The sequence below is a fragment of the Juglans regia genome, chromosome 14 (genome assembly GCF_001411555.2).
Source record: "Juglans regia cultivar Chandler chromosome 14, Walnut 2.0, whole genome shotgun sequence".
Lineage (NCBI taxonomy): Eukaryota > Viridiplantae > Streptophyta > Magnoliopsida > Fagales > Juglandaceae > Juglans > Juglans regia.
This window is the reverse complement of record NC_049914.1, coordinates 5,332,455-5,345,344: the sequence shown is the minus strand read 5'-3', so window position 1 is coordinate 5,345,344 and position 12,890 is coordinate 5,332,455. Positions and strand designations below refer to the sequence as shown.

Genomic DNA, 12,890 nt, shown 5'->3' with positions numbered 1-12,890 from the left:
AATGGCAACGAGCCATGTGTGCGGTACATGAAGGAACGATAGAAGTGCGCAAACAGGGAATCTGCGCGTAAACGAGACCTCTCCAACCCGTTATGAAGCGAAAAGTAAAACACTCCCTCTCTCTCTCTCAATCCCAAAAGGCGAAAACCCTCTCTCTCTCCATGGAACCTCCTCCCTGTCTCAACAGAACCTCACTCTCTCATAATCTCTGATTTTGAAGGTTACCATATGCTCTCTCTCTCTCTCTCTCTAGGTTTACTTGTCAACATCAACTCCCTCCTTCCCTTGTGTGGGAGATGAAGTAATCAAATATTAGTACTTGTATTAATTTAACTACAAAAATATTATGGTTGTTTCTCTATATAAACCTTTGATGATTATCTCCATAATTTCCTAGAATAACAAATTAAAGATTAAAGTGCTAATGCGGCCATCAAACAAAGTCGATTGGGTGATCAGTAATAACCTAGCTATCATGTTTGCATCACCGCCGCCAACTCCCTTTTCAATAATGGCTGAGCCTCTTGATCATCAGGACCCCAAAAGCCATGATTGTAAAAGCTACATGATTAACTCGGACATTAATATTACAGCATTTGAATCTTTGGTTCACTGCCCTCATCCATCTGGGTCGACAAAAGTGGGAGTCAAGCTCAATTGCTCCACTCCATCCACCCTGATGAGCAGCGAGCTCATATCCACCATCACCACCGTTAAGAAGCTTGACCACAATGCTAGAGAGCGTGATCGTCGCAAGAAGATCAATACTTTGTACTCCACTATACGTTCATTACTTCCTGTTGTTGATCAATATGTGCTTAATATCTCTTTCAGTTTAGGGAGAGAGAGAGAGAGAGAGAGATTTTTTGAAAATCGGTTATGGTGTTCGTGAGGGAGAGGGAATGAGAGAGATCGAATACACAGAGAGAGAGACTCGGGAAGGAGAGAGATTCGGTCTGGAGCTCAAGTGGGAAGAGGAGAGAGCGACGTGATCACCTGCTACTCGTGTTACATGGTTTATTGAGGAACACCTACACAGCAGCTCTCTATTTGTCTTCGATAACAGCTGCTTATAAGTGTCATCGGTCTGAAGATGAATTGTTTTTAGAATTGAGTAATGATATTTATAGTGTTAAGGTGTGGAAGTTCTGCACATTTATTTTAAAAAAATTAAATATAAAATAATTATTTTTTTAATAATAAAAATATTTTTTATAAATAAAATTTACGAACACGTAAACCGTATCTAACATTACTAATTAAAAAAACATATCCCCTCGCACAAGTGACGTTGCTAGTGCCATTAGTCTTGACAAATAAAATAATTGAGTGATTTGAGGAAGGAATGCTCAGCCAAAGGTCCTTTTCACAGAGTGTTGCACGCGTGAAGTTGGAACTTATCTCGAAGGTTAAGGTCAAGTTGACGTCTTGAGGTGGACCATACCCTTTCCTTTAGGGCTCAATCTCTCTCATTATCCATAACCGAACTCGCCGCCACTGCACTTTTGGAAAGTGGGACTCCGTTGTTCCGATTGCTATCGCCTTATCCGGTACGCTTTATTTCCATTGCCGTGATTTCTTAAGAGTTGTTTCGTCGTCATCGCTTCGATTTTATGACCCGCCAATCTTCTCAAATGGATTCCATCGTTCTGTTCTTTGAGAGATTTGTGGGTGCTTGGTTTTGTTCATGCTTAGATTCAGTATGATTATTTTTCCTCTTTAGCAGATCCGCATCCATCTGTATAAACGAAATCAAGGTTAATTCGACATATTTATATCGGGGTCAAGATTCTCTTGAATTCTCATGGTATTCTATCACGTAGGATTTATTCTGAGTTGATAAATTCTGTTTGGTAAAACAGGATGCTCATTAATTTCTTTTCTTATCATAGATCTTATAGCACGTGCTCGTGGTTATCCGATCGGACCATTTTCTTTTCCAATATATCTAGCCAGTTATGACATGTATAATCGGTTTTTGAGTTCTAATCGATGGGTAGCTCGGACCAAGTTTTTTCGGATTTAGGAATGTAATACTATTTACATAACTGGTCTTATTCGAAATGAATTATGTTTTGGAGGTTATTGATCGACATAGTACTCGAGAACATCGGTTGAATTTTTCCGTTTGTGTATCTAGAGTCGATTCGAATTGTGACCTGGTCGACCAGCCTCAGCAATGAACTCTGCACTTGATTGGCTTTTGGGCATGTGTATCAATGGCTTATCGATTACTTCCTTAACTTCATGCATGCTCAGTGCAGCATCATTTATCATTTATTACGCATCACCTTCCTTGTTAATTAGGTAAAATGCAAGGAGCTCTTCATTCATTTCTATCACGTGGAAGCATCATAAAAAATGCAGTTATTCAGCACTTCCGGCTCGCAAATCCCCTGATCCAACCTGTCATATTTTCCCGCTCTCACTCAGTAACATCTGCTCGCATAGAAGAGCATGGTTTTGAAAGCACTACAATTGCAGACGTTTTGAAAGCAAAAGGTAAAAGTGCTGATGGCTCTTGGCTTTGGTGCACCATGGATGACACTGTTTATGATGCTGTTCAGTCGGTATGCATCTTTGAGCTTTTATGATAAGCCTTGTTCACTTCTGAGTATGACAAGTATTTAGATGATTTGGATGGGCTTCGGTCTAGAGAATTGATTTTGAACCAAGTAAACCATTTCCTTTGCAGATGACCCAGCACAACGTTGGAGCCTTAGTGGTGGTTAAACCTGGAGAGCAGAAATCAATTGCAGGAATCATAACAGAGAGAGGTGTATCATTCTTATAGGATTCTTTAGCTCATTTAGTTGATTATGGAGAACAATTAGCTTGTCATAAATCCTTATACGAGGGGTTGTATTTGGAAGTTGCGGTCTTATTTGGCATTGGCATACCAAGATATATCATATCATTCTGTTGGTGCATGAAATTTAATTGATGAGGTAAAAAGAGCTTGAAATATTATGGCTTGTATTATAACTTTTTTCGCGGTTGCGTTTGAATAGTGAGGTATTCTCAGGTATTCTGTGAATAGTAGTAAAAAAGTAATGATAGAATATTGAATAGTAGTGAATAATAGGTGAAAAATAGTAGTAATAGTAGTAAAAAATAGTGAATAGTAGTAAAAAGTATGTGAAAAATAATAATAAAATAATGAATAGTAGTGAGGTATTATGAGAATACATGTATTCTCTGTACCCAAACTAGGATTAAACCTTTTTTGAACTGCAATCTTGATATTCCACAAAATTTCATTGATGGTTTTCTCCAGCGTGGTTTGTTATTCATTCCACTAACTATAAGTTCTATCGTGCACGTAATCATGATCATGTCTTCTATTCAATGATACATTTGCAGATTATTTAAGGAAAATCATTGTACAGGGAAGATCATCCAAGTCGACCAAGGTTGGGGATATTATGACCGAAGAGGTATAAGTTTTCTCCCAATTGGTAGGACAAACATGGTTCTTGGGTTTTTCCCCCATTGTCTAACAAAGGCTGTTTATATTTTCCTCTGTCATATTGAATAATTTGTGATGTCATATACTATAACCTGGCGTCCACTGTCCACAGAACAAGCTTATCACAGTAACACCTGATACAAAAGTTCTGCGGGCTATGCAACTGATGACAGGTAGTATATGCTGCTTCTCTTTATTTATGCTTATCCGTACTCTCCCTTTGTATCCCTCTTTCTCTCTCACGCACGCATGCATAAGCCAAGATAATTTAAGCCTGGAACTCCTGTTTGGGTGGCAGATAACCGAATCAGGCACATTCCAGTCATTGAAGGAAATGGGATGGTAGGTATGGTGTCCATAGGAGATGTGGTCCGTGCTGTGGTGAGTGAGCATCGAGAGGAGCTAAACCGCTTGAATGCTTTTATACAAGGAGGTTACTAGATGATGACGACAATGGTGATAATGCTCTCGGAACATAATGTCAAATATTGCCTGCTCCTTGAGCACTAATAAGCTTCAAGTTCTTGTAAATATGGTGTGCTGCGTGCAATTTCTGTTTTATGGTTCTTGGTGTTTCAGAAGACAAAATACCTGCATAAGGTCGACAAGCTAATAATAAGCAAGGGAATGTTGCCTGAAATTTCTGTTTTCGTACGTTGGTAGCATGGCGCAAGTGACCGGTACATGTTATTGACTTGGTGAGTATTTTTATCTGATGCATGCATATCAATTTCCACTTTAATTGAAGAACACAAGTTTTTATAAATTACAAGAATTAAAATTCTTATATGGAGTTCTACAATTCCCCATATGATCTTTGAAATTATATGCTATTCTAGAAAATAAGAGCATGGATTGGATAGCTGAGAGCATTTTCAAATTTCAATGACGTATCGAAATCTTTATTTAAAATAAACTTAAAACTCGCTTATTTTAACAATGTATTTTCGCTGTCAAAATGAAAAAATGGCCCAAATAAAAAACCTTAATTCTGTTTTGTGAACTTTTAAGTTTTTTTTTTTTTTTCACGAGTACTTTATTAACTTACAGTATTCTAAAATATTTATGACTTTTTCACGTTTTTATAAATATGTAAGTGTTAATTAGAGAAAGGTAGATAAAAGAAAATAAATAATAAAACATTTTTTTCATACATGATCAAGTGCATGACAGACAGACATTTTTAACTCGTATTTTTTTCGGATGGATACGAGGTTCTAGTTATTGTCAAGTCTAAAAATTGAGGTTTGGGTAAAGTTAAAGCTATTGGAAAGATTAATCCACAATGACCTATTCATCTAAAAGTTAAAATAATAATATAATATTAAATATTTTAATAATAATTTTTAAATATATTATATATATTAATTAATAATTTAATTTTTAATTAAAATTATTATTTTTTAATTATTTTTTTCTTTGACCTAATTATTCAATAGTAGTCATTAAAAATATTTTTAGAATAAAATATTATTGTAGAGATAAATAATAGCTGATCAAATTTAAAGAAATAGATGAATTTACTGTAGTTCAAAAGTGGAGTATTATAGTTTTGACTACTTCAATACATACTATTTTTGAGCTACTTAACCAAAATTTAGCTATACACTAGTATTTGGCTAGGCCAATACCAATACTTAAGCTCAATTTGAATTGAAAAACATGTTCAATTTATTTTATCTTATCTTATTTTATCATTATAATTTTTACAAATTTCTATATAAAATATAATAAATAATTTAATTTTTTTTAAATTTAAAATAATAATAATATTAAAATATAATATCTTAATAATATTTTATTTAATTTTTAATTTTTATTTCAATTCATCTAAATCACTGTCCAAATCTAATTTAGTACCGTAGAATCTTGAAATTATAACTACTCTAATTAATGTATACGAACTTCTTCAAATTTTGGCTAGGCATTGGGCCAGTGCTCTTAATTTTGACATGAATGTGATTATGTGACTGCTCTAAATGCTTTAAACAGAGAGGAAGACGTGTAGACTTGAGATTGGTTGCGTACTCTGTTCAAAGGACAAGTACAGTTGCGCTTTGATTAGATGCAGGCAATTATGTTGATAATGTGTAGAGCGTCGTCCTAGTTTATATTCCTATTTGTAGATCCAAAATAACCAAAAGTATGATTGGCTTAGAGCATTTAATTCATCCAAAATTCGATAAAAAAAAAATATTTTTTATAAATCTAAAACTTTCATAATCATAATCCCACATTCTATTAACTATTAAATTAGTCAAAATGATAATATAATATTATTTTTTAATTAATAATATTTATAATTTATTTTTTTCATATTTTATAATTACAATAATAATATATTAATTAATAATTTAATTTGATACTTAAATTATTATTATTTTTTAACTAATTTATTTCCTCAACCTAATTAATCTTGATTAATTCTTAAACAGTAGCAACATTAATATGAAAGTTGGAATAAGTGATTTTGTAATAAAATAATAGAAATAGACCATAAACAACGTGTCTTCAAATATGAAAATAAAAGTAAATACACTATAGCCCAAAATTAGAGTCTTGATTGTTTACCTAATCCAATACAACGTTTTAAACCACATACCATTCAAAATTTGAAGATTCTTCCATTTTATAGAGATCGATAGCAGTGCTCTTAGCGTTAAGATAATGATAGGCTTACTATTCTCATACCATTCTTTTACTACTCTTAGTTTATTTGATTTTTTATTATTTTTTTAAGTATTTTTTTAACATCCTTAATCACTAAAAAAAATTAAAAAAATATACAATTTCACCAATAATCACTTCTTTAATTATTAAGTAAAAAAAAAAGTAATAAATTGGTGGTAGGAAGTAGTAAGCCTATCGTTATCCAATGATAGTGCACTGAGCGTTAAGATAATGATAGACTTACTACCCTCCTACCACTCTTTTACTACTCTATAGTCTATTTATAATTTTTATTTATTTTTTAAAAATATTTGTTTAACATTTTTAATCATTAAGAAAAAATTAAAAAAATAAATATAACGCATCTTATAAAACTACGTAAGTTTATAAATTTATTTTTGTGATGATATAAACCTTATTTATTTATAATGGAAAATGATATATGCATTTATGAAGTACATAAGTGCTATGCATCCATTTAAAAAAAAAATTGAGTAAATACAAGATTTACAGAAAAATTTAATTTTTTAATAATAAATTTTACTTTTTTTAAAAAAGAAATACACGATACTTACACAAGACTACTCTTTATAAATTTTTCTATTTATATACTTTAGAAGGTTTCAACGTGCCATGGAGGAGGCGGTGGGCCAGCTGCCATGGGTACACATTCCCCGCTCTCATTTATATCATAGTTTTACTACTCATCACCTCTACACATCATATTTTTTTTTTAATTTTGAAATATTTGTTGTTAGTTTTATTTTTCTTAAATTTATTGAATTTTTCTACTCATCATCCATATACCATACATTTAGTAAGAGAAAAAAAAAAAAGGGAAAAAATGTAGTGTTTGATAGTAGGAATGATGAATATAATTTTTATTTATATCAACGCACCACTCTTGCATAGATCAAATTTGTAATATATATATATATATATATATATATATATTACATTCTTATTTTATTTTACATTATATTAGGAAAATGTTGCTCTTCTCCATTGGAATTTTGTTGTTATTTTATTTTTTTATTCAGTGATTAAAGAAATATTTTTTAAAATATTAAAAAATATTAAAAAAATACATATAAAAAAACATTCAAAATACACTAGGAGAGCCCCAACGGTGGCTCTACATTATATTAATACGATGTTGTTAATCAATTACATTTTTTATTAATTAATTTCACATCATTTATAATAAGCGATATGAATTTGTAAAATTTAATATTGTATCATAAAATGAATGGTTTTCTCTCCATTTCAAGAAGTAATTAGTTTTTTGAGAAAAAAAAAGACTTCCAAGCATTGGTGTTTATGATATCTTTATTTTTATTTTTTGTAAAATAAAATATGGAATGGTAAAAATTCCTAAAATCTCTCTCTCTCTCTCTCTCTTTCAGAGCCATTTATTCCTTTTCACAGCCCAATAAATAATTATTTGCATCATATTTTTCTTCTGTCCATTTCCCGTCTCTTCTAGTATTCTGGCAAACGCATATCGCTATTCTTCTTACATTTCCATTCTCCTTCGATCCTATCCAACGACTCTGCAGTCTGCAGCATATCTGATTATCGAGGTAAAGAACCCCAGTCAATTGCTTCAGCTCCCTTACCCTCCTGCTATGATAATCCCAAGTGATAATTTTGGGACAGTTTTGTTTTTGTGGCCATGCTCTTCGTTTGACTGCCTGCTTCCTAAGAACCCCTGATCGTCGAGGAGAGAGAAGACCGACAGAAGAAGGAAGTATTTTCTGCCTGCTGCGCGCGTCCATTATTGAACTGGGTGGCAACATTCACGTGGGCTGGAGTTAAATTCGCGCGTCTTTCACCTTTCTATTAGTTTGGCTGTTTTCTAATGGATTACTGATTCTTCTCTACGTCTGTTCTTCCCCCCCACCCTACTATTATTTTGTTTCATTTTGTTCCTCATGGATGAAGTCCTTTGATTCTTATTGAATTCCCAGAATTGTCTTTATATTGGCCTTTCCTTTTCTTCTTCTTCTTATTTTTTTTTTTTCAATTTATATCTTCTTTCTGAATATTACATTACAATGGGATTCTCTTAGTTATCTTTGAACATTGTTATTCCGTTTTACATTCAACATATTCACGTGTCTGGCGCAGTTTCGTATCAGGTAGCCGTTTCAACGAAGCAATATGGTCGAATTTCCTTTTACTCTGCCCCATGATTTTCTGTCCAGTGCCGGCCATGTTAGTCAGACCAAAGGATATCACTGGGTGGCGTCCGTCGTTTCTGGCGTCGTAGTCTGCATAACTGTAAGTGTGCATGTAAAAATTAGTACCACCAAGTTATATCTCGAGGCATCTTGTATACGAGAATATGTATTTCTGTAGACATCAGTGAAAATCTGTAGCCCTGTAGGCTTATTTAATTGGTCTCTTTTCCTTGTTGAAGGTTTACAAATTAACAGGTATTATTAGCCTCCTATGCTTCAAGGGATATGGAAAACTAAGCAATGCGCAAAAAGTTGAATGGAATAACCGGTGAAATTATTCTACATATTAAATCCTGTTTTGGCATTCACAATTTTTGTCCACAACAGATTTTCGGTTTCTTCGTGGGCATAAATATTACAGCTTTTGTTATGCAGGGGATTCTCGACATTCCATGCTCTTGTAGTGGCGTTTGTTTCTCTCTACCTCCTGTTGTTATCAGATACTTTCGATGAGAACTCTCGTGGTGACTTAATAGTTACTAGGACATCTACCTTATCAGATACGTTATTGGGGGTAAGATGGCACTGAAAGAAACACTGTTTGGTTTTCTTGGCTTGATTTTTCACCTTTGAAGTAATAATTCAACTTATTTCATGTCCAGCTAAAATAAATGGGAACTTATCAATATGATGGTGCTTCATCTTTCTACCAATACTTCTATCTAATTCTAATTGGATGGGATGTCAAAAACATTGTATTTTAGCTGTACTTTTTCCACTTTTTTTTAACATTTATCAACATAAGAAAAGTTGAAAGATCACATCAAAAGAATTGTGAGCTGAAATAATGTGGAGTTATGCAATCAAATTAAAACCCTTCTGGATACAAAAAGTGTTTCATCTCATCTCAACTTATCTCATCTAATCATTGCAACTTTTCCAAATTTCCACGTCAAATATAATAAACAATTCAATTTTTTTAAATCCCAAAGCAATAATAATATTAAAAAATAATATTCTAACAATATTTTATTCAACTTTTAACTTTATTCTCAACTCATCTCATCTCATAAACTTCTTTAAACTGGGTTGCTCGTGCTTGTAAAGATTAGTCAATAGCCTTAGAAAAAAAATAGAGATGGTTTAATTAAAAGTATGGCTTTACTTATAAAAGAAAATAGAAGTATGACTCTACTTTTCTCTCTCTCCCCAAATCAATTTTCTTAGTCCAAATTATTTTAAAAATCGGAATTTGAAGTTTTAAAGTTCGTGTTCAGGAAAAGTATATAAAAGTGGTGGTCTATGTTCAAAGCCTGTCTACATGCTAAGCCAAAAACACAACTCTCACTCAGAAAATGGATGAAAAGAGTTGCAATAGAGATTTATATTTTCAACCATTGAAAAGGAATTATGGACAGGCACAATTCGAAGTAATGGATTTAAGATTTTGTGTGTTTTAGGTGCCCATTCCTAGGATGTACTTTCAGTTCTTTTAAGCTAGCAATAAAGGGGAGAAGAACAAGAAGATGAATAATCACTTGTAGACATGTCAGAGATGTTTTGATGCCATAACAAGTCAAGGATATAAAGTGAAGGATGGCAGTGGATCCATATTCATTAACACAATGGAGTTTGTTAAACTAAATGGAAGTTGAAATGTAAAAATTCCGATACCATAAACAATTATAGGCTTTGGGATGATTCTGCTTCTAAGTTATCATTTATTCAGGTGGATTGATAGTGGCATGCCATTTTAGATTTTAGTTCGTAGGTCTGAGGCAGAAGAGACCAGTCTTTGTTTTAGGGAGCTTACTAGGGTTCCCTCTTGGGGAGTGCAAATTGGTGAAAACTTGAGACTTCAATGGTAAAGACGATGTGGCTCCCATGTTTTTTGTTGGGGATTTCAGATGTATCCTGTTGGCAAGGGAATAATGACTCTTTTGATTTGGATACCTTTTACGCTGGCTTTATTTTTGCAGCAGTTAAATGTCTCTATAAAAGTTTAGAAGAATAAGGATAGGATCATGTCTAGAGCAATTAACTTGACATTGTTGTTGGGCAAAGTGATAGAGTAACATCATTATAATATTCTTCTGAATTTTCCTTGAATGCAGTTCACTTATTCTTGCCCCTTTTTGTTTATACTTTATACAGTTCTCCATTGGCTATTTTCTATCAGACTTGGGAATGATTCTATGGCACTTTCCAGCTCTGGGTGGTCTGGAGTATGTAAGTGCTGAAAAAGATTTGCTCAAGACTATTAAATAATAGTATAATGTCTTGTGTGAGTTTATCTTTTAAGAACTGGATTTTCAACTTTGAATAAGCTTACTTGGTTTCCAAATTTAATCTGTCCATTCAACATAGAAAAGTGAAAATTTTGTTTTATGCATCAACAGGATATAGGTATGGTTGTTTCAACCAGTTTGTTAAACTTGGTACTCTTTTCGTTTCAGGTCAAGTTGAAATAAATCAGCTGAGACTGAGTTTAAAAGTTCATGTGTACTAGTTTACCAATGCATTGATTTCATTTATTCCTATCAGGTTTTACACCATGGGTTATCCATGTTTTCAATCATTCTTGCCCTCATAAGTGGTCAAGCGCAGTTTTACATACTAATGGTTCTCTTCTCCGAGAGCACTACTCCTTTCGTAAATCTGAGATGGTAAAGTTAGCATTAGAGTTTCCGTAATTTTCAGGTTGTTGGTTGTCAACTTTGGCTTATTTCTATTTATACGTACTTTCAGGTATTTGGATATTGCTTGTCAAAAGGACTCCAATCTTTACATTTATAATGGCGTTGCATTGTTCCTGGGGTGGTTGGTATGATTCTTGATGGTCATGGTCTTTGCTCTTTTCAGTTGTGGACCAAAGTGTTGTGATGATGGATTAAAGCAGTGTTCATTGGCTATGATGAATGTTCTGGTTGGATTTAATTCAGGCAAAACTGCATAACTCAAAGGCAGTTGCTTCTCAAAATAATTTGGAAAAAAATGACGCGCAGATACAAACTTCATGGAACCCTTTTTTTTCATTTATGGTGTCATTTACATTGAATTGTTAGGGAAGCTTTTAACTGTTGCAAGGCTTCTGTGGTAGCGCACATAATAAATGTTGATGGCTGATCTTGTTGGAGCACAGAATTCTTTTTGTGTTCCTCAGCTGTTCTCTTGTTTCCATAAGCTTATTTAAAAAAAAAGGTACCATCTTATGGTAAATTGTTGTATCATCTTATATAATGTGCTATGAAGCGGATAAGCTCGCCTATGTAATCCAGATAGAACGTTTCAAGCTACTTATTAATGCAAGAGCAGTGATCTTTTAGATCTTTGGCATATTTAGTGCCGGTATACGTGCATGTATGAACACATCATCAACTCACCTGTATGCTGAGAGATAGAAGGGGAAGGGGGGATTGGACCACTTATATTTTACAAGTTATTAAGTAATTGAGCCCAAAAACGATTTCCTTCTATTTAGTGTGTAATACTTATTACTTGTCCTTTTGTTGCCTTCAGGTTGCAAGGATTCTTTTGTTCATCTTCTTTTTTTCGCACATGTTCATCCATTTTGATCAGGTTAGTGGATGCTTTATGGTTTTCCCCATAAATGAGCCTTGGTAATGAGAGCTCTCATATACAAGCTTTCATTTACATTACTGAAGCATAATGTGGATCTTTTTGGGTTCTTTGGTTTCCCCTGCCAAGTACGGCAGAGATTGCACAGATCTAGATGGTCAGTGCATATTATTCATTCCAAGAAGTGTAAACTATGTTGCACAGGATAGGCATGAATAACACAAAATATGCCTAAACAAGGATTTTCCATATCTTTTGATCATAATAAGCAAAATCCGCCGTTCAAGCATTCCGCTCTCTTGATTGGCTGTCGCCAAAAATAAAATTGCAAATGGTTGACCACCCCATTACACACTCAACCAAAAAAGATGACCATATATTTCTGTTGTTTTGTTTCCATGACCTCCCCCTATGATCTAGCATCCTTTTTTCTTCCAAAAGCGAGAAGAGTGAGCTGTATCAAATTTATAGTTGGCATGAACAAAATTGCAAGTGTGTTTTCGATTGCCAAGCTTGAACAATAAGAACTCTGTTTTGGATGTTTGACTCGTTACTCCCTTTCCCTATCTATCAGGTATGGTGTTTCAGTTGAAGTTCTTTTCTTTTGTTCCAGGTCAAGAAAGTTTTTCCCTTGGGCTTCTACAGCTTGCTTGTGGTGCCTCCAGTGTTGGCAACGATGAACTTGTATTGGTTTTGGAAGATCTCCAAGGGTTTGATTAGAACTCTTTCCAAGGCAAGACACAGTCAATGAGCAGGCGATTTGCCTTAATGTGCCTACATGAATGTCTACTTTTTTGCTGTGTCCAATGATTGGAATTAGATGTGCTCTCTCTCTCTCTCTCTCTATATATATATATATATATATCCAAATTTAGATGTGAATTGAATTAGTTAAAAGAAAGAAAGGAAGCGAATTCAAAGATGAATGTTTGTTTATGACATTTTATAATATCCTTCAGTGCACAAAATTGTAGGAGTCTCAGTTTTCT

At 33.6% G+C, this 12,890-nt stretch overlaps 2 protein-coding genes across 7 annotated transcripts; both read left to right on the top strand.

The window, feature by feature from the left end:
* Positions 1-1,319: 1,319 nt before the first annotated feature.
* Positions 1,320-4,123, top strand: LOC108999413 (CBS domain-containing protein CBSX3, mitochondrial-like). Its single transcript, XM_018976309.2, has 6 exons — positions 1,320-1,550; positions 2,308-2,570; positions 2,696-2,777; positions 3,364-3,437; positions 3,582-3,642; positions 3,768-4,123. The coding sequence occupies exons 2-6, from the start codon at positions 2,313-2,315 to the stop codon at positions 3,908-3,910; spliced, it is 618 nt and encodes a 205-aa protein (XP_018831854.1). The 5' UTR covers positions 1,320-1,550; positions 2,308-2,312; the 3' UTR covers positions 3,911-4,123.
* Positions 4,124-7,581: 3,458 nt separating this feature from the next.
* On the top strand, positions 7,582-12,869 carry LOC108999411 (TLC domain-containing protein 4-like). 6 transcript variants are annotated; one of them, XM_035684974.1, is made up of 10 exons: positions 7,601-7,722; positions 7,799-7,952; positions 8,270-8,422; positions 8,562-8,650; positions 8,758-8,896; positions 10,477-10,551; positions 10,867-10,988; positions 11,071-11,146; positions 11,842-11,901; positions 12,515-12,818. In XM_035684974.1, the coding sequence occupies exons 3-10, from the start codon at positions 8,303-8,305 to the stop codon at positions 12,650-12,652; spliced, it is 819 nt and encodes a 272-aa protein (XP_035540867.1). In that variant the 5' UTR covers positions 7,601-7,722; positions 7,799-7,952; positions 8,270-8,302; the 3' UTR covers positions 12,653-12,818. The 6 variants fall into 6 exon arrangements, with proteins under 6 accessions (XP_035540868.1, XP_035540867.1, XP_035540866.1 ...); XM_035684975.1 differs by lacking the exon at positions 7,799-7,952 and having other exon boundaries at positions 7,582-7,722; positions 8,281-8,422; positions 12,515-12,837; XM_035684973.1 differs by lacking the exon at positions 7,799-7,952 and having other exon boundaries at positions 12,515-12,869.
* The last annotated feature ends 21 nt before the right edge of the window (positions 12,870-12,890 follow it).

Excerpts from the sequence above, each read along its gene's own strand:
- LOC108999413 (XM_018976309.2), top strand. The coding sequence starts at position 2,313 with ATGCAAGGAGCTCTTCATTCATTTCTATCACGTGGAAGCATCATAAAA. Across the intron at positions 2,571-2,695 it reads TTTATGATGCTGTTCAGTCG|ATGACCCAGCACAACGTTGG; the intron begins GTATGCATCTTT and ends TTTCCTTTGCAG. Across the intron at positions 3,643-3,767 it reads GGCTATGCAACTGATGACAG|ATAACCGAATCAGGCACATT; the intron begins GTAGTATATGCT and ends TTTGGGTGGCAG.
- LOC108999411 (XM_035684973.1), top strand. The coding sequence starts at position 8,303 with ATGGTCGAATTTCCTTTTACTCTGCCCCATGATTTTCTGTCCAGTGCC. Across the intron at positions 8,897-10,476 it reads TATCAGATACGTTATTGGGG|TTCTCCATTGGCTATTTTCT; the intron begins GTAAGATGGCAC and ends TACTTTATACAG. Across the intron at positions 11,147-11,841 it reads CATTGTTCCTGGGGTGGTTG|GTTGCAAGGATTCTTTTGTT; the intron begins GTATGATTCTTG and ends TGTTGCCTTCAG.